The sequence below is a fragment of the Pseudopodoces humilis genome, chromosome 9 (assembly GCF_049639895.1).
Source record: "Pseudopodoces humilis isolate 2021_Gansu_Grassland_sample_001 chromosome 9, ASM4963989v1, whole genome shotgun sequence".
In the NCBI taxonomy this organism is placed as follows: Eukaryota; Metazoa; Chordata; class Aves; order Passeriformes; family Paridae; genus Pseudopodoces; species Pseudopodoces humilis.
This window is the reverse complement of record NC_142208.1, coordinates 1,582,952-1,602,666: the sequence shown is the minus strand read 5'-3', so window position 1 is coordinate 1,602,666 and position 19,715 is coordinate 1,582,952. Positions and strand designations below refer to the sequence as shown.

The 19,715-nt window shown below is 45.4% G+C and overlaps 1 protein-coding gene across 3 annotated transcripts; it reads right to left on the bottom strand.

The window, feature by feature from the left end:
* Window positions 1–1,823: 1,823 nt before the first annotated feature.
* On the bottom strand, window positions 1,824–18,907 carry TSPAN15 (tetraspanin 15). Of its 3 annotated transcripts, none has more exons than XM_088059975.1 (8): window positions 18,815–18,907; window positions 12,820–13,005; window positions 10,961–11,035; window positions 9,180–9,275; window positions 7,442–7,558; window positions 4,699–4,746; window positions 3,078–3,194; window positions 1,824–2,800 (listed from the first exon to the last, which is right to left on the bottom strand). In XM_088059975.1, the coding sequence occupies exons 1-8, from the start codon at window positions 18,839–18,841 to the stop codon at window positions 2,648–2,650; spliced, it is 819 nt and encodes a 272-aa protein (XP_087916101.1). In that variant the 5' UTR covers window positions 18,842–18,907; the 3' UTR covers window positions 1,824–2,647. The 3 variants fall into 3 exon arrangements, with proteins under 3 accessions (XP_087916101.1, XP_005530573.1, XP_087916100.1); XM_005530516.3 differs by lacking the exon at window positions 18,815–18,907 and adding an exon at window positions 17,426–17,558; XM_088059974.1 differs by lacking the exon at window positions 18,815–18,907 and adding an exon at window positions 17,160–17,415.
* Between the last annotated feature and the right edge of the window lie 808 nt (window positions 18,908–19,715).

Genomic DNA, 19,715 nt, shown 5'->3' with positions numbered 1-19,715 from the left:
GGAAACCCCCGGTGCCGTGTGGACGCAGAGATTTAATTCCCAATTTAGTAATTAATCAGTATGTAATTAGTGCCCTGCAGTGTGTGGCGGATCCACACCAGCAGAGGGAGATCTGCTCGGCGCTTCTCCTCCGGATCTGCGCTAAATTCAAGGTTTTCATCAAGCAGCAGATACAGCAGGGACTTCACACGATGCTCCAGCCAGGCTCGCCCAGGTTTCTGTGCCAAGTCCGTGCCCTCATGACACAGAGAGATAAATCTCTTTTTCTGAATGGTGATGGAGGGCAGCTCACACTCGTCAGAGCGCTTTGAAATCACACACACGGAATAATCCATAATTCTGGGAATTTTTGGTGTTGTCTCAGTCTTTTAAGGAGCAGCCAAAGGGAATTTTCTTCAATCAGGTTAAAGGATGCATCTGTGAGGAGCAGCCCAGCTGTGGCTGCTCCTGCCAGGAGGACTGGGATTAAATTAGATCAGCATTCTTCTCCCATCTGAAGACGATTTTCTCATCAGCTCTCTGGAGAAGGCAGCTGAGCAGAGAATTGCTGCATCTCTCTCCTGCAGCCACCTCCCAATAGGCATCATCCCTCCCTCCAGTCACCATGAAGCCAAGAGCCAATTCCCTCACATCCTAGGGAATGGGAAGGGTCAATAGCTTTTGAATAAATCATTTATTAAAAAAAAAAAATCACACAGGGTTTACTTTGTGATTATCAGGTTGACATCACTCCCACCCAAACACTGTGAATGACCCCGGGGATGGCTGAGAATTCAGCACAGCCCACAGATTTTCTTCTTAAGGGATAACTGCTCTCTTGTATCCCAAAATATTCCCCCCATTTCATTTAAACCACCTGAAGTTTAACCGTGCTTCTGCCACCTCCCGGTTTCTGGGCTAGCTCATATTTCACACCACCCCCACATTTACAAAGCACTATTAGAAAAAGGAAAAAAAAAATTACTTTTGTAATTTTTCATTCCCTTTTTCATTCCCACCTTCCCAGCCCAGTCTCTGCCACAAACCAACTTCAATTTCCCCATCCTTCCCCAGCTTCCCCCTTCCTCTCTTTGCACACAAATCCACCCTTAAAACACACCTTGCTTCTTAACTTACCACAACACATTATTCAAGACAGAGACCAGGAAAACTGAGGTGACAAGGAGCAATTAAATAAGTGGTAGCCATGCGCAGGGCCCAACTCTAGAGTGTGCTGTGTAGGCTGGAGCAGGATTTCTCTCCCTAGAAACCACCAGGAGCACTGAAGAACTGCATGAGTCCTTTTATTGGCTCCTGGAAATGCATGCAGTTTGCTCAGAAATTCTTGGTGAAGGCAGAGAGTTAAGCAGAGAATGCTGAGTTTTTGAAGAAAGCAGAAAAAAATGTCCAGGACAAGGAAAAAAAAAAATTTTTAAAAATAAACAGCAACAAAAAGCAGCAAAGAGGAAATAATATCAGATGTTGCCCTGTTTTTCCTCAGTGGAGTGTTCTGAAAAGCAGAGATTTCCATTCAGGATATAAACCTGCTTTATTCTCATCCTGACTTTGGTTTAATTGAAACATGATAATTAGGTTTTGCATTTTGCCTGCAGGCCTGGCTGGGGCTGGAGAGACTGCAGAGAAATGCTCAGGACAAAGGAACTCCAACAAAAACCCCCAGAGCTCTTGGTGGACTAAGAGAAGCAAGGGAGGCACAGATGTTCAGTGACTCTCCAAAACCCCAGGCAGGCAGCACCCAAGCCAGAATCACAGCTCCTGCCACTTCTACCTTTTGATTCAGCATTGGAGGGACAGGCTTAATTTACATGAGAAAATAAAAGTAATTCAACACAAAACCCACGTGCTTTATTTTAAGAAAAACAACTCATTGCTTTTATTTCGACAGTAAATTTTAGAAACATCTTGACATACAGAACTCCAAAAAAATATAAAGTCTTAAATCACCTAGTTAATTTACTAAAGGGGAAAAATACTGTACATCCAAGACTCAAACATCCTCTAAGTTTATACAAAAGCCAGACAGTAACAAACAGCATTAAAAAATAGATCAAGCATTACCTGACTGATCTGACATTGGCATTTGCCCCATTATTAAAAGGCACAGAAGACTGAGCAATGAAAGCGATCAGCATCACATCCATTATTGTCAGTAAATTCATCATGATTAGCATAAAACCCCGTTATCAAACACATGTTTCATATTCACCCTGTGGATCAGTAAGAAATCTCTCTGGAAGCAGTAAGAAAACAAAGTCAAAGAGGACAAAAAACTTAAATACGACACCCCGAGACACAAAGACGCTTCCTAGAAATCGACGTTCAAATCTGCTCCGGTTCATTTCTGGCTGCCTCATCACTCAGCAATCACTCAGAAGGAGATTTAAGGATCCACAGATCACAGATCCACAGGAGGTTTAATGACCCACAGATCACAGATCCACAGGAGGTTTAATGACCCACAGATCACAGACCCACAGGAGATTTAACGCACCCTCCGGTCCCGTCGGCAGTGCGGGGCCGCTCCGGTGCGTCCCGGGTCGCCGGAACCGGCTGCTGGCTGCTTCACCACCCCCACAGTCTGCAGCAGCCAGCAGGGACCAAAGCTGCTGGGTTTGCCTGGTTTCAGCTGCATTTTGGGTTCCCCAAGTCACCCCGGGTAACACATGCAGCAGCCGGCTCCGGCAAACTCGGGGGCGGCTCTGTGGCGCGCGTCTCCGAACAGGCTCTCGCTCAGCTTGTGCTCCGTGATGATGTCCTCCACCCGGGTGATGTACAGCAGGGACAGCAGCACCCCCAGGAACTGCCAAAACAACGCAGCTTATCCCACTGGAGCACTGGAGAGTTGTCACAGCTAAGGGAGGACCCCCCCCTCAAAAAAAACCCCAAAAAGCAAACCCCCCCCCAAGCAAAAGCGAATTAGCAAACCCTACACAGCGATGCTCCTAAATTACCTGAGTGCCACCTCAGCTCGTCAGCTACACTAAATTCCAAAAGAAAACGATGTTTGCAGTGGAAGGAGATTTCCCACACCAACAAATCAGGCATTCCCTGTCAGGAGCACAGCGTCCCTCTCTTACCTGGGGCAGCAATATGCCGAGCAGCACGCCAGCCATGATGCTGTAGTTGTCCAAAAACCAAATGAGCACAGCATTGGTGCACCCTCGGACGTAGATAACGTTCTGAACACTCAGGCGCTGCAAAACACCAGAGCCAGGGCTCAGCAGGCAGCTCCACTGGGCTGTGACACGTGAGGCAACCCCAAAATTCAGTGAGGCAGGCTTGGTTTGCCTTCCCACCTCTATAAACCCACTGAGTTTGAACAAAGAGCTCAGCAGTAACTCTTCCAATCTGCTGTGAAGCTGCTCCTCACCTCAACAAATTATTTTTCAAAAGCTATTCCACACCTGAGTGAGGAATAATAACAACAACAATAATAATATCAATAATAATAACAACAACAATAATAATATCAATAATAATAACAACAACAATAATAATAATAACTAATAATAATAATAGTAAAACAACAACAACAACAACAACAATAATAATAATAATAATAATTTCCTTGTCTTAAACCTGCTGGTTGCAGCTATTTTTCAATAAGAAATGCACCCAAATCTCATTTAAGACCACTTGGAAAGCAGAGAAGCCTCTCTTCTTTTTCAACGCTTCCAAGTTGAAAATCCAGCAGTGGAAAAATACAAATTGAGGAGCAAGTGCTTTGTAAAAAGACCCCAAAAGAGGACAGGAACAAGAGGATTTTGGATTCAGTCCTGCAAGCTGTGCTGCTCTGTGACCCCCAACCCATCATTTAGAAAGCACTTGAGGCTGCAGAGGGTCCTAAGCAGATGAATGGAGTGAAGTTAAGCAGATGCTGAAGTGCTCCCTGGGGCCTTCAGGTGATTAAGCCACAAATCAATGAATCTAAATGGAGACAAATTGTATTTAAAGGTAACCTGTAATCCCAAAAACCAACAACGAGGCCGGCATTGTGCTCCAAGTGCCTCAAATGAGCTGGGGAGAGGAGCTTTTCCAGACCAGCCCCCGCCCTGCCTCATCCCAGCGCTCCAAAGCCAGGAGTGGAGAACTCAGGACACATCCAATTACCGATTTCCCTTCTTCATCACTCTGCAATTACTGCCTTGAGCTGGCAGCTTCTCCTCTGGAGTCACTGGGGCTGTTCCCGAAAGGAAAGGCAGAAGGAGGAGGCCCCATCCCACTCCTGGACCAGGGAAGTCCCACTCTCTTCCAGAAATACTATCACAGGCTTTAAAATAAAACACCCACTCCTGGGATATAAAATACTTAGCTAAGCTGGCTTTTATCAATGCCAATTTTACTCAGTGAGAAACTTTAGCGTTTAAGTACTAAAAGCTTTCCTCAGCTCGAGGCACTGCTTCAGATTTTGAAAGCAGCTTTTTGTGGGTTAATTGTGCAATTAGCTTGGGGAAGTTGTCAACAAACAAGGAATCCTAGAAAATGCAAAGAAGGGAAGAGACAAAAATCAAACCAGATTAGTTTTTCCTCATATATGGAAATTATTCCAGGAAAAAAGAACCATTTAAATTGCCAATTTAACTTCCTGGCAGATTAAAAAAAGCACACAGAAAAAACACTTTTGTAACAGATCAACAATAAAAAACCACAGAGAAGCAGCACCCTCTGCCATGACAGGGTGGGCACTGGCTATGTTACCTCTTGGTCAATGGTTTTGTATCCACACATAGTGTTGATAATGTCTGTCTGAAAAGAAAACAACAAATATGAATTGCAGCAGGAAATGAGAATCACAAAAATATTCTTTTTACTCCGTGTTCACCCAGCTGACGTGGAAACAACGACAGGGTTATTTCCCAGTCCAACACCAGTTTATCCCAGCAGCCCCAGGGTCAGATTCAGTCAGATTTTAGAGGAACGAGTATTGTCAGTGTGTCACAAGACACTGGAACCATTTCTGTCCAAAAAACCAGGGTTGCACAGAGCTGTGTGACACAGCTGTTTCCACAGCTGGATTTCCTTTTAAAGCCTTCATAACTTAACACACCTTATTAATAAAACCAGGGGTTAACACAGCCTTCATGCCAAGACAATGACAAATTTAAGCTCAGAAATATCTTCAGTTTCAAATAACTTCCATAACTGAAGGTTTTTTACAAGATTAAGCTCATTATGATATTCATACATTTCATTATATACTGAGTATAAAACCTATATATTTAAAAGAGACTGAGGGCTTGCCTTCACCACAGATTATTAATGCATTTTCTGTAGCCATGTCATGCCTTTTGTGGGTACCAAGGTTCTGCCTTGAAAGCCTGGAAAAGCCAGCCTGAAAAATACCTTCCTTCATTTAAAAATCATCCCATGTAAAAAACCCACTGGCATCAAAGGAAATAGAAAACAGAGCCAAAGACATGGAGGGAAAAGGGAAGTTTTTAAGCCCCCCAAAAAGCTGGGCTCTCACCTTGAACACACAACTGGCTGACAAACAAGGTTCAGCACATTCCCAGAAGAAAAAGCTCGGACTATTCCACAGGGCTGTTGGGAAACCGTGTGGGGCACCCATCTGCCAACCACAGCTCACAAATACACTTGGAAATCAGCAGCAGTATCAGGCACCAGCATGTTGTGCTGCCTGTGAGTGATTTCATGTTCCCAAAACTGCTGAAGCCTGAGCAGCTGACACGTGGTCACTCCCAAAATACGTGACCACAAGGAACGCAGCCCCCTCGTTTAACTCGAAACGCAGAATTTGCTAACAGGACGCCGTGGCATAAGCATAGATAAATGCATTGGAAACAGAGGTTTATAGGCATTTGGGACTGATTTCTACCTGCTACACTAGTGTAAGTCTTTAATAAATAATTTGACTTAGACATAGTTCCTTTAGAGCCTACCCAAGTAGGAGCTGGCTGGTGTTAGCAGGAGGTTTTTACAGAGGATCAGAACCCAGGCACCGACATTAGCGGGAGTTTTCCATGACTACAAAGCCAATGAGTAATCACAAACCATATCTGTAGCTTTCCAGGACAGAAACCAGCCTGTATTTGGAAGGATTTGTCAAACACATGAGATTGATGCCTCTTGTGGTCGGTTTTCTCCCCGAGGCAGCCGTGCACAGCCCCGGTGCTGGTGTTACCCTGCCTCGAGCACAGCAACAGCATCTCCCCGCTGCAGAGCCACCAGCCCTCACCTGGATGAACCACGCTTCCATCTGGGGCTCCTTCCTGCCTTTCCATTTATTGCCCTGGGCTTTATGGGCTACAAGCAGCCTAATCCCACCCCTCCCCAGCTGCCAGTGTAGCACAGGGAGAATATACTCCTTGTTTTTCCCTGGAGAAGTTTTTATTTCGGTGCTTTCCCTTTCCTGAAGGCAAAATCCTGAGTTGCTCTGCTCCATCCAGCTGCAGATTCTTGCTCCCAAACACCTAGGACTCAAAGCATGGCGGTTCAGCTTTGGTTTCTGAGAATAAATCAAAGCTCATCACAGATTTAAACAGACTCATTCCCACACACCAAAAATGTGTGAGCACACGTAATAAACACGAAATGATACACATTTCTCAGCAACACCTAGCAGGATTACTGACACCACCATTGCATCCATTTTTCCTTTCTTTTAATTGAACAGCCACACTCAAGGCAGATGTTGAAAGGGCAGCCCAAAGCAGGCAGCAGCAGGATATCCACCATGAGCTCTGCTCTTACCCACACCCCATCTCTGTCTCGTGTTCAGACTAGAGACCAGAACCCACTGAGGCAGGGACTGCCTGTACTGGAGTAGTTGAGGAATAGCTCTTTATCAAATTCAGCATTACATGCACCCCTCAAATGAAGAGCAGTGAATCACAGAATTAAATAAAATGTACATTTGCATGAAAAGCAATGCCTGCTCCTAGTGCTGTCAGCACCAGTTAGCACCAGTTCAGCACAGACTGAGAAACTGGTTCAGACTCCAGCCCGTCCAGGATTTTAGAGGCAGGTACTTTTCAAGGCTAGGCTGGGGCAGACCTGCCTGACCCTGAGACCAGTTGCCCACATTTTTGGATTATTCTGGAGATGACAAGGTCATTCTGTTGGGTTTTTAATTCACACAGCAGCTGGAGCACATCACTCTGACCCCCACCCACGGAAGCCACCAGTTCCCAGGCTTCCTGGCAAAGCTGGAGCAAAGCAAACCCATGGGAAAACACCAGCAAAACTGAATTTTAAGCATGTCTGGTTCATTCAGATTAGTGGAGCTGCCAACATCCCCTCTGGGGCTGGGATGTGGGTCAGTAAAATGGACCACATCTAATCCATTGTTTTCTCCCTTTCCAGCTGTCAAGACCCACAGATCCATTAGGGGAGGAAAGGACCCATTTTTCTTCACTGCTTACCCCAGACTTCCTAAAGTCAGGTACCTTTTTAAGCAAACACCAGTGATGCCAGGACTTACCTTATTTCTGATGCAGCAAGTGTAGGGCACCCCACAGGCCAGTGGTCCTGGAGCTGCACAGTTGTGGTACACATTTTGGGACCAATCTCTATAATCTTCCCCACCACAGCACTTAAACTGCAGAGAAAATAATAATAATTAAAAAAAAGACACAAAACTTAATGATCTTAAAGGTCCTTTCCAACCTAAAGGGTTCTATGATTCCAAAAGGAAAAGGAAAAAACACAATTTGTACCTTAAACTCTTTGCACAAGTAGAAAACAAAGTAAGAATAAAACAATTTCAAAAGCCCTGAGCTACCAAAAAGTCCTGTCACTTTATCAGCAAGGCATGTATGAATGCATATGACAAACACAATTAAAAAGAATTAAAAGTAGAGCTAAGAGTCCTCTGTCACTCGCTGAACCCAAGGTGCCAGAGCAAAGTGCTCGGTGCTAAGTTCCACCTCCCATCTTTTCTGGGTTGAAAAATTAATCTTTCCAGCTCTGGACATCATTAAGCAGTGTTTTTACACTGACTTCATCTTGACCTGTCATCTACCTCTGCAGTTCTTTCAAGGATTACAGCTGCATTTCCAACTGGATCTAAAAGACAAAAGCGTTGCTCTAAGGCATAAATTAATCTCAGCAAAACGCTGTGGGTGTAGTTTAGAAGAACTGAAAGATGGCAAACAAATACTGTAAGTTTACACTGACTTAATATAAATATTCACTTTATAATTTAAACTAAGGGAAAAGGAGGGGCTCATTTAACCACTAACGTGTACGGTTGCTGTACGTATCCATAATTTTGGGCAGTGCATGGAAACTTTAAAGCATTATAAAGTCTAATGACAAAATTTCCTCAGGATGGTGTGCTTCTGACAGACTTTCCATGCTAACTTTGTTTTTCAAAGCAGGCTGCCATCTCCATAACGATGTCCTAGCATACATGTATCATTTCCTAAGTCCATTTTCTTTAATAACCATTACTTGGCGTGGTCACAGACATCACATGGGCCCTGACATTACATTTCTGAGCGCTTTTTGCTTCCTCTACAGTCTCTGAACTGCATGGCAGAACTCTCCAATAACCCAACAAACACCTCAACAGACCAGCCTTATTAAAAAAAAAAAAAAGAAAAAAGGCTGTGAGTCAAGGCCACGTGCCATTAAGTAATGCCCAGCTGGGTTCACCACAGTTTCTGTAATTTTAATTACAGGTAAATACTCTTCCACTGGTATTTCCTTCCAATAACCACCTTGTTAAAGAGCTCTGTGCTTGCCCTCGAGCAGCCACACAACGGCCCAGGCTGTGGCAGCCCAAATTCTCTTTATCCAAATTTCTCTTTATCCACTGCCTCCTGTCAACAAAAAGTGCTTCTCAATCCCTTGGAGCAGCCAGCAGAAATGCTGAGTGCAAGGCCATGGGTGGAATTTAGGCTGAATTTGTCTGAATCCAGCTGTGGGGCCACTATAAACCCACAGGTTTGTAGGATCTGCCTGTGAGCATTTGAATTGCACCTGCCAAGGCAAAAGCTGCATTTTGGCCCCCTCTTTTTGCAGTGATGTAAGAGGGCTTTAAATGCCAGCTGGAATGCTGGATGAGCCCTGACCTCAGCAGCAACACCATGAGAGATGACACACAAGATCTCATCACTAACAACTCGCTTGTCATATCACTGGAAAAACTCAAAGCTGCTGCTGAGTTAGTCCAGGGGGGGAAAAAAAAAAACAAACCATAAAAAACCCAACCAAACCTGCTTTTGAACAGAATCCATGATGTTCTTGAAGTCTAAATCATCGTAGTAATTCTCAATTCCTCTTCTGATGTTATCATTCAAAAATTTGATTGTCTAGAAAGCAAAAGGAAAATGAGATTCATGGGTTGCACAATGGGCACATGGACTGGAACAGAACTAGAAGAGCAGGCTAAAGTCAAAATTGTAACTGATGGGAACAAAAGAAAAGGTTTGTTTTTGGTTTTTTTTTAAGAGAAAAAAAACAAAGCACTTCTTAAAAACAAATTTTAGCACAGCCCTGCAGGGACCAGCCATCTGTTCTCCTCTGCAGAAGGAGCCTCACTGCTGGGTCTGGGCTGCGAAGTGTGACACCTCTCGCTGCTGAGACTCTCCAAGCATCCCCCAGAGATGTTCCTGTTATCCCCAGGCAGGATCCCTGGCACTGGGGACCCTCATCATCCTCTGGATGTCACAGCAGTGGGTTTGGGTGCTGGATCTTGGCACTGTGGTCTGCACCACGCCCCGAGCAACGAGACGTGACTGCGTCACCACCATCGGTGGATTTTATTTTCCATGAATTTTCTTATTAATTTGATTTTTCCAAAGAGTCCATAATTGCCAGATAGAGAGCTTTATTCCACATGGAGTGGGAAAAAAGGTGTATCTGCATGTTTTACAGTGGTTGTGTTGAGAAATTCAGCAGTGAGGCAAGATATAAAATGGAATCTCCTCAGCATGGCTTATTATAAATTAAATCAACAAAGTGTTTTTAAAGTTCAGAAGATGAGATAAAAGAAAAAAAAATATTATTAAGTTAAGATCCAGCACAATCTCAGCACAGCAAAACCAGGGTCTAATCACAACAGAATGTAACAACTTTCCTTTCAATCCAGCTGCTGAAATGGATAAAATTTAAAGCCTCATAGGTCAAGAAAACCTGAAATACACCCACTCATCTTCTCAGTATTACAAACTGCAGCACTTACAAGCTAACCAGAACAAAAAAGGATGATCACATCAGTGATGAGAAATAATACAGGACCCTCCTAACTGGTCAAGAACCTCAATTTTGACTCTACAGATTTGAAAAGGAAGTAGAGAAAGAAATGGGGAAAATGCATGACATGCAAAACTAACAGGACTTAAATAAAGGCTAGCACCCAAAGCATCCATAAACCTTTTCTTGTCCTCCCCATACTAACCCAAACTTCTCCACTAACCTTGAAAAACAAGAAACCTGTCCCTAAGTGTGGCTGTCCTGCTATGAATGGAAGCATAGACATCTAGTACTTGCCATAGTGAATACATTTATGTTTCAAAGCATTTCTAACTGAAAAAAAAACAGTCTGCTGCTTTCTGTGCAGAAAAATCAAGGCTCTAACACAGTTACAGCTTGTCAATGATAGAGTCTCCTATATAAATTTTTTATGGATGTGGGCAGGGAAGAGCTGTCCTTCAACTGAGGCAAAACATTTTGGCCACTGAAAAAAACAACAGTCTCCAAATCCATCTGGAAACTTCCCAAATTAGCAGTCAGACCCAGATGGCAAAGCAGAAGAAAGCATTTTGTCATACACAAAGAGCTGGAAACTCGTTTTGCTTGTGTTGCACATTTGTAGTCACCGGATCTTCGTTAACCTGGAATTTCTCTCCGGAATGGTGGCAACGCCCCAGCGTGGTCACTGAACCCTGAAAAGCCTGGACCTGCCTCCAGATCTCTATCAAGGAGTGCTCAGGAGCTTGACCAGCTGTTATTTAGCAGAGCTGAATCCTATCAGAACCTGAAGCAAGCATCTCACCTGGTTCCTGAAGATCAGGGCCACCACTCCACCTGTCAGCTCGATCAGCAAGCAGATGCCCAGGATGTACATGAACTGCAGGAAAACAAGTGCAAGTGAGGCATTAGACAGAACTCCAATTACTCTTTCAATTAGTGCCCTTAAGTCTAGCATTCAACTGCCAATAGACTTGGCTTTCAGCATAGCATTTTAAATGAAAATATAAAATGATGGGTTTGTTCAAACTGCCAATGTCATGAGAAAGCCTTTTTTTCCTCACTTAAATTATTCTGGGTTTTGCCCAACTGGCAAGCACGTTATTTTCCTGCTCTGAACAGACTCAAGTCCATTAGATGTAATTATCCTGCCAAGATACTCCTTTCCACAAGAGCATCCCAGAGAAGCAGACTGATGGCCTGCTACAAACCACACCACACTTCATGTTTCCATGCTTCCCACAAAACCAGAACTTTGAGCTTCCAATTAGTGGATAAAGCAGCACACCATATGATGATCCAAATCACCTTCTACTACTCTGCCAGTGCTAAATCAAAGCAAAAATTCCAGGCTTGGTACCTTTTAGTGTGCTGCTTCCCACATTTATCTGCCTGTGTACATACACGTGCTCACAAATGCACTCACACACAACCCCGTGTGCAAACATGTGAAAAATGTGAAGAAATCCATTGCAGTGTGAGAGAGCTGCAGCATGCCAGTACTTGGAATGTTTATCCAACCCTCCAGGCATAAAAGACAGGTGTTAAGCAAATTTAGGTCTGCTGTGTAGCAATGAACTCCGTCAGGAGCGAAGTTTTAAGATCCCTCGTCTGAAAATAATCCCTAAATCAGCTCCTCTCTGAAAGCTGCTTTAACTTCTGTGTGCTCAGTGTCAGGAATTCACCAGCCAGGTATCTTTTCTCCTGCTAAATCTGGAATCAGCCTGGGAAGCTGGCATCAGGGACCTGCTTTGTTGAATACCTAGCTGGGTTTGCTACCAGAATGGGAACAGAAAATGTTCCTGGCACCTGACACATCACCACGCTCAGTGGGAAAGAAGCCTAAGGAGGGGCTCTCGGTAAAATTCCAGCAGAACTTCAAAATCCATGGTTATTTCTGGCTTTGCCCTCCATAACAAACCACGTGTTTAGCTTGTTGTTAGACTGAACTGACATGACAAGGCCAGGCTGGGTCGGGTTTTGAGCATCCTGCTCCAGTGGAAGGTGTCCCTGCTCATTGCAAGGGGGCTGGACTAGGTGGCCTTTGAAAGGTCCCTTCCAACCCAAACTCCCTGTGACTCTGTGCAGGTGAAAACAAAGTGTTACCCAGGAATTTCCCTAAAATCCACCTTTCCAGAGGCACTGGGGAGGAAAAAAAACCTTGTCCCTTTCATTTCAGCCTCAGGGCTCTTCTCCCCAAGGCCCAAGCTCCATGTTTAAGTTTGGACACACATTTTCCCATCTCCCCTCTACATTCCACTGCCCAGGGGAGGACAGACAGACACACCAGCCTGCCTGAACCAGGGTTTCTCTCTTGAGCTGCACCCTCAAAAACGAGCAGCCAGCATCTGGTCAGCAGCTGAGTTTGCACAAGATACACAGGAACTCACTCAGGATAATTCCTGGTTATTTCCCACAACACCTGAACTGCTGGGAAGCTTCTCCCAGTGCTGGGCTCAGACCCTCGCCGCAAGACCGAGCGCTGCTGCTCCCCGAGGGAGGGACCACAGCCCACAAAACTCAGATTTAATTAAATTTTTTTGATAAAGCAGCTTGGTTAAAATATTTTTCGGTGCACTCACAGCTCTGGATGTGTACTCAGAGGACGGTGAAAAGGAAAAGTAACAAGCCTTAGAAAGAGGGAATAACAATTCCAACACTTACTGCTTGCAGAAGGCATAAATTGTCTCTTAGAGAAGCCAGTACACCCACAAAGGATACCAGGAACATTACAATGCCCAGAAGTATTAAAATAATTGCTGGGGCTAGAAAGGCACTTTCTAGAGTTTTGTACTTCTGTCTTTCAATTTCTGCATAAATCCCAACGGCGAGGACGAGGGCTCCGATCACCTGGAACAGAAACAGAGGAGAGCAGGGATGTTACTCTTTCTCCAAATAAACACAGAAGATGACAGGTTGTGAGTACACAGGAACCTGGCACTGCTCACTTCAGGATTTCTTATAAACAATGAAACACCCAAAGCAGAAGTTTGGATTAAAAAAATTAAAAAAAAAAAAAAACCCTCAAAGATTAAAGCGGAAAAAGAGCTGAATTGGGAAAAAATAAAATAAACTTGTTCATTTCAAAAAATATATTTCATCATGTTTTAACATGCTGCAAGTTAAGCTAATTAAAATATACATCACTGGCTGAAATATAATTTATTACCCATCTGAGATCACATCTATTACATATATGAGTAACTGCCATGGCATTAATGAGTTTCCTTTGCGTGTCTGTCTGTCCTTCCCTCTGTGTGCATAAATGTATAAATACATGGATGTGCCTCTAACATAACACAGGTTTTAGCTGGTCTGCAAACAGCTTATCTGTCCCTCCCACTCTATTTAGGCTCAGTAAATACAGATATTTCTTATACCTCCACTCCTCCTGCCATCAGGCACCAGATTAAAAACTAAAAAAATTTTAAAAGCCAACAAAAAAAATCCAAGATTGAAATTTTGTCGCTTTCTTGAGCAAACACCAGATAAAGCTGACAAGTGAAATAGGAAGGGACATATTTCATTCAACAAGGTAAAGATACTTCAATCAAAATAACCAGTTATGTCAAGATCATTTGATATTAAAACTGTTGTGTGCTGCAGCAAATCACTTTGAATTACTCTGAATTAATTAGAATTAAAAATAGCCCACATTATTTAATTACAAAAATTGCAGTGGAAAAACTTTGCTGCTGGCTCCAACAGCCAGACACATCGTCAGGGAAGAGACCAGACACAAATCAATCATTTTGGCAATCTGATAAACAACCCTCCCCTTTCCTGACCTGACATTTCTACGGGAAACTCTTAATTATACTTCTTAATTTTAAATTTCACTTCTTAATTTTGGATGTGATGCAGTATATCCTGGGCAAAAGGCTAGAGAGACACATGATGTGAGTTATGAGTTTATGAGTTTATGAGCCAAACAGTTGAAATCCTTTTTTAATTATGGGATATCTTAAAATAAATAGCAACTTACTGGAAGTTCTTGATTTTCTATGGAAATGAAAAACGATGCCAAAGGACAATACGTAGGAAATGCCACCAGTTTGTCATTTAAAGAGAGAAAATTCTCATAAAAGTAAATATACTGAAGCTATTTAAAAAGCAACTTTAAAACTGACCAAATTGAGAGTATCCCCAAAACCAAATTCTCCTGCAAACACTGAAGTGTCATTAATAACAATAATTCTTGCCTGGTAGATCCCTTGAAAAAAAACACTGGACATAAACCACAGCTATGAAAGCTTGATAGGGATTATCAAAACCTCAGAAGAGTGGTATTTCAAGATTTTAACTTTTTCCTGAAATGTCTTTTTCTTAACCATGGTTTTCTCATCAAAGCATTAAATTTCAGGGGGGTTTTGGCTAAAAATTGTGAGTAAAATACAAGACATTTCCTACTTTAAGAAAATAAGATACATAAACACATACAGCATCTTTATATACACATATCCTTACCCCTTTTCACTTCCATTTGGGCTCCCACAGCCTCCAAGATTTCTGCTTTCATTATCTTCTATTTTCTTAAGCATTTAATAAAAACCTTTTAAACCTTTAATACGGTCAAACACCAGCAGCAGCATTTAACTACAGCAAGCAGATGTGCTGAGCCAGCAGCCATCCCACCCGAGCCTCCCCTGGGATCTGTGCTCTCCCTTCCTGGGGTGGGAACTCACAGGCATTGTTGACATCCTGCATCCTTCACAACAGCTCCCAGTTTGGCAATTCCAGCTGTGTACACAGGGAAAATTAACTGCCCTGACTCACACTAAATGAGCATCCCCCAGCAAACACCAGGGGATTTCTCTGGGGCTTTTGCACACACACACACACACACACACAGAGAAGTTGCTTTCCCAAGAGAAAGGAGAAGCATTTCTTTACTTATTTACAAGCAGAAGGTTTAACCCTGTATTTACAGTTCTTTTTCTTAAATAAAGCTCAAGAACAGCTTAAAATGCTTAAAAATGCTGGGTTTTGTTTCAGCTGGGCAAGAAAATTACATTACAGCCCCATTCACCAGCAAAAGAGTTGTCTGGAAAAGAATAAAACTAGTTTTTAAAAAAGGCCTGGGTGACAGGGGAAGACCACAAGGCCTGTAGCAAACATCACCTCTGACACTCCCAGCAAAGCTTTAATTTCCTTTCTGCTCTGGATAAGGCTGGGATTTAGTTCCTGGTGGTTTAAAGCCATCCTGGGGACTCAAATCTGGGACTTCATCACTCATATCGTAGCAGAACTGCAACAGCAGGGAGGGAATCGAATGAACTCAATTTTGGGGCATCCAAAGCCCCAAACAGCAGCAGAACATCACAAACTACCCAATATTCAAGAAAGCCAACGCTCCCACAGCCAAGCTTTAATTCCATTTACACTGATTAAAGGAAAAGAAGGAACAAAAAAAAACCCCAAAAAAAAAGAAACACCAAGCCAACAAACTCAGCAAAGAATAGCAGTGCTGAAAAGAGTGACATTTACAGCTGATGAGATCTGCAATAAAAGCAAATTCCGCGAGCGAAGCCCACACGCCTCGCACAGCCCGGCGCGTGGTCGGCCCCAGCTCCAGCAGGATGCTGCCCTGTGCCAGTCTTTTTGGGAATTTTTTGATTTTGGGAATCCCAAAACAATTCCCTGGCATTCACTGAGGCTCCTGCCCCCTCTGCCAGCCCCCATCCTCCCCCCACCCAGAGCAAAGCATCTCCCCGGCGCAAACAAATGGAAGCTGTCGCTTATAAACGAGGGCAGAGCATGGAAAACCCAGAGCGAGCAACTACAAAGAGTAAATAAAATCCTGAAAGAGGCTTTGTGCTCTGTGGGAGCTCCGAGGATGGTTTCAGATGGGCCCTTTCTCTGCCACCAGATGAATGTTTACATCCCACCGACAGAAAACGCGGAGCAGACAATGCGCGCGGTCCTTCGCCGCGAAACAAAGGAAAAAAAAGGGTTAAAAAATAACACAACAGATCTGAATTTCCCTTTTCTGAAACTCACGACCGTAGAATAGTCGTGGAGGAACACAGGGAGCATCAGGAGCCTAAACACAAGGCTTGGTTTGTCTGCTAAGACAGACAAAAGGTATCCAAGATGTCAAAAAGCCTGAATTACACGCAAGCATTTTGTGTATCAATCTTTGTTCATTGAATCATAGGTTGAATCTGACACTCGCTATCGAAACCTGGTGGATCTGAGCCTCTTCTCCCATGCAGCAAAGCAAAAGCCTTATGTTCCCAACTGCTAAATACCAAGTCAGACAAACACAGACCAGCCAAACTAGAACTTAAGCAGAAAAAAAAAAAAACAAAACAAAACCCTGCCTGAGCACCTCTGATATCAGCAGCACCTGAAGCCAGCATCTTCCCTGTATCCCCGAGCCTGAAAAGAGCACCTTTAAAAATCACGGTGCTTACAAAGAGCCCTTGCAAAGGGCCCCAAGGGCTCCTCCCAGCCCAGCAGTGGATTTACCTCGTGTCACAAGTCAGTGCTCATAGTCTGGACCCATCCCCCGGGACTCCCTGGCTTTACCAAACACCTGGATGAGGACAGCAAGTGCCCCACACACACCCGGGAGCTCTGCAGCAAATGCCCCACACACACACACCCGGCAGCTCTGCAGCAAATGCCCCACACACACCCGGGAGCTCTGCAGCAAGTGCCCCACACACACCCGGGAGCTCTGCAGCAAGTGCCCCACACACACCCGGGAGCTCTGCAGCAAATGCCCCACACACACCCGGGAGCTCTGCAGCAAATGCCCCACACACACCCGGCAGCTCTGCAGCAAGTGCCCCACACACACACACCCGGGAGCTCTGCAGCAAGTGCCCCCCACACACCCGGGAGCTCTGCAGCAAGTGCCCCACACACACACACCCGGGAGCTCTGCAGCAAGTGCCCCACACACACCCGGGAGCTCTGCAGCAAGTGCCCCACACACACACACCCGGGGAGCTCTGCAGCAAATGCCCCACACACACCCGGGAGCTCTGCGGCCTCACCTCACCCTGCCGGGGCCCGGCACAGGCCAAGCCCAGCGCACCGAGGAGACCTGCAGGGCAAAGGCTCCCTTCGCCCACCTCCCCCGCGGGGCAGAGCTGCGTTTTAATTAATGCACGGATGATTTTCACCGCCTTCAAACTTCCAACCCCATCCGCCAAAAGCAGTCTGTCCGTCCTTCGGCCAGGCGGCCGTGCCAGCCTGGGGAGATCCATCCCTGCCAAAGGCCGGAGCCAGGGCTGCGGGACCCCCGCTCCCAGCCGCTCACCCAGAACGTGGTGGAGTAGGTGATGAGGGTCAGCTTGAGGCACAGGTAGGAGAGTCTCCCGCAGTATCTCGCCTGCTCCGGGTCTCCAGCCGCCATCCTCCCGCGGCACCTGCCGCCCTGCCCCGCCGGGCCCTCCGCCCCTTCCCGGCGCTGGCAGCGGCCGCCCCGCCGGGCGGGCCCGGGGCCGCTTCCGGCAGCGCCCACGGGGGGAGCTGCCCGCCTCGGCCTTTCGTCCTGCTCCTCGCTTCTCTTTCCTTTCTTTTTCCTTTTATTGATTTATTTTTTTATTGTAATTCCCCCGGGCGCTCGGTGGGGATTCGCCCCGCAGCCGGAGGAGGCAGGAGAAATGCGAGCCCAAAAGAGCTCTGCCACCGCCGCGGCTAAAACAAAACCATACGGGCACGGGAAGCCGCTCGGATTCTCGGTGGAGCGGGCAAAAAGATGGCAAAGGAGAATCGCTACGCCCTGCGCCGACACGAGGAAGGGTTAGCAGGGCATTTACCTCCCTCCGTGTCAGCCCGGGGATTGACATCAGCTCCTGGGTTTATTGTGCTGGCCACGTTTTGTGTCCGCACCGACCTTCATCCACGTCCCGCTGCTGTGGCAGTGGGTCCCTGTTGGGTCTGGCACAGCGATCATGAACTGCGAACGCCATTCATGCCTCCGAGATGAAATAAGCCCTTTCAAGCCCGCAGTGCTGCACTCCTCGCCCACAAAGGGCTATTTTCCCCCGGGGGGAAAAAAAAAAAAGTCTCATTCAAAGTGGCAGACAACTGTCACAGAGTTGGTTGTTTCATCCTGGCCCGGAGCAGAGACAGATGGAAGTGAAAATCAGTGTCTGCTGTCAGAGGAGATGAAGTGGGGCAGCGTTTATCCTTAAGTCACCTAGCAAAGAGACTGGAAAACCTCTGAGCTGCGTATGAGAACTGTGTAAACATCAGTCACACATCATTTCTTTAGGTCATGCAATACACCAAAACCTCGTTTCCAAAGGCTAAAAAATATCCCTGGATAATTCTGTTATAAAAAGTACCATTGCTGTTGCCTGCAGTGCCACTACATTCTGCTTCTGGAAAACAACCCAGCCCAGGACGTTCGTAGCTCTTCACCCCTAATGTTTCTGACAGTAGTACAATGTCCTAGAGCATTCATCCTCTAAAATATCAACAACTTCAATTTTCAGAGAGATTTGCAAATATCCCTGACGCTCGGCAATGGCATACAGGCTGGAAATCCCATCACGTTAGTGAATTTGTGTCTGTCACGTGCTCTTCGTGTCTCATGGGTTTCATTCACATCCAGACATGTTCTTGTCGCTTAGGCATCTTCCTTGTTTGAGTATTTAACTAAATTAATTGTTCTGGCTGGACTTAATTTTTAATACCTTACCTTGTCCTTTGTGCTGGTTTCCTGCATATAAAATTTCGGGGCACATCCTGCTGGATGGGGAAGCTGAGTAAAGGAGTGTTGTTTTCCTTCAGAACTGAGTCAACGCATCGAAACAGGTTCCTGTTGTGAAACTGCATGACAATAATTGAGTAATCCCTTTCTTTTCCTGAATCCCAGACTTTATCTATGCAAATGGCAAGATCTCTGGACACAATTATAGTTTAGCAGCAAATTTAAAGGTTAAAGTAAGATGTTATGAACAGCCTCGGGCTCCACGGTGATTGTGTTCTCCCCACCTCAGCCCAGGGCAGCACAGGGCTGCAGTTTTCCAAGGAAGAGCCTGGCAGATTGTTCATTACAGCATCTGGTCCTGGGACCATCTGACAGCGCAACTGGCAGTGGTTTTGTTCATATTAAGGATCAGCAACTTCCACATTTCCTCACTCATCGCCAGGGGCTGTCCTAAAGACACCAAAAGCCAAGGACTGCAGAGCACTTGCCCCAGGGCTTTAGGAGCTCTGCAGAAAGAAGTGAACAGCTAGCCCTGCACCAAACCATGTCAGAAAGACCCAAAGCTTTTCAGTGCTGCCAGAGGCATTTTTGCTGCTTCCTTCCAGCCCACATCTGGCTGAAGAAGCTGCAGGCCAGCTGCACTTTGCCCCACCCAAGGGGGATGCTCATGGTCCTCATGTCCTGCTCTCAGAGCTGTTCCCTGGACAAAGGCTCTTCCTCCAAAAGGAGGGTCCAGCTTGCAATAAATACGATTAAAGCCTCTACTGCCTGTATTACCTTGGATTATGTTTCCACAACACCCCTCGATCCACTGACCTTGCAGACCCACATCTTTTGTTTGCATCTCTCAGCCTTTGCTCTGACCTGGGATTGGTGACTCAGCACGGTA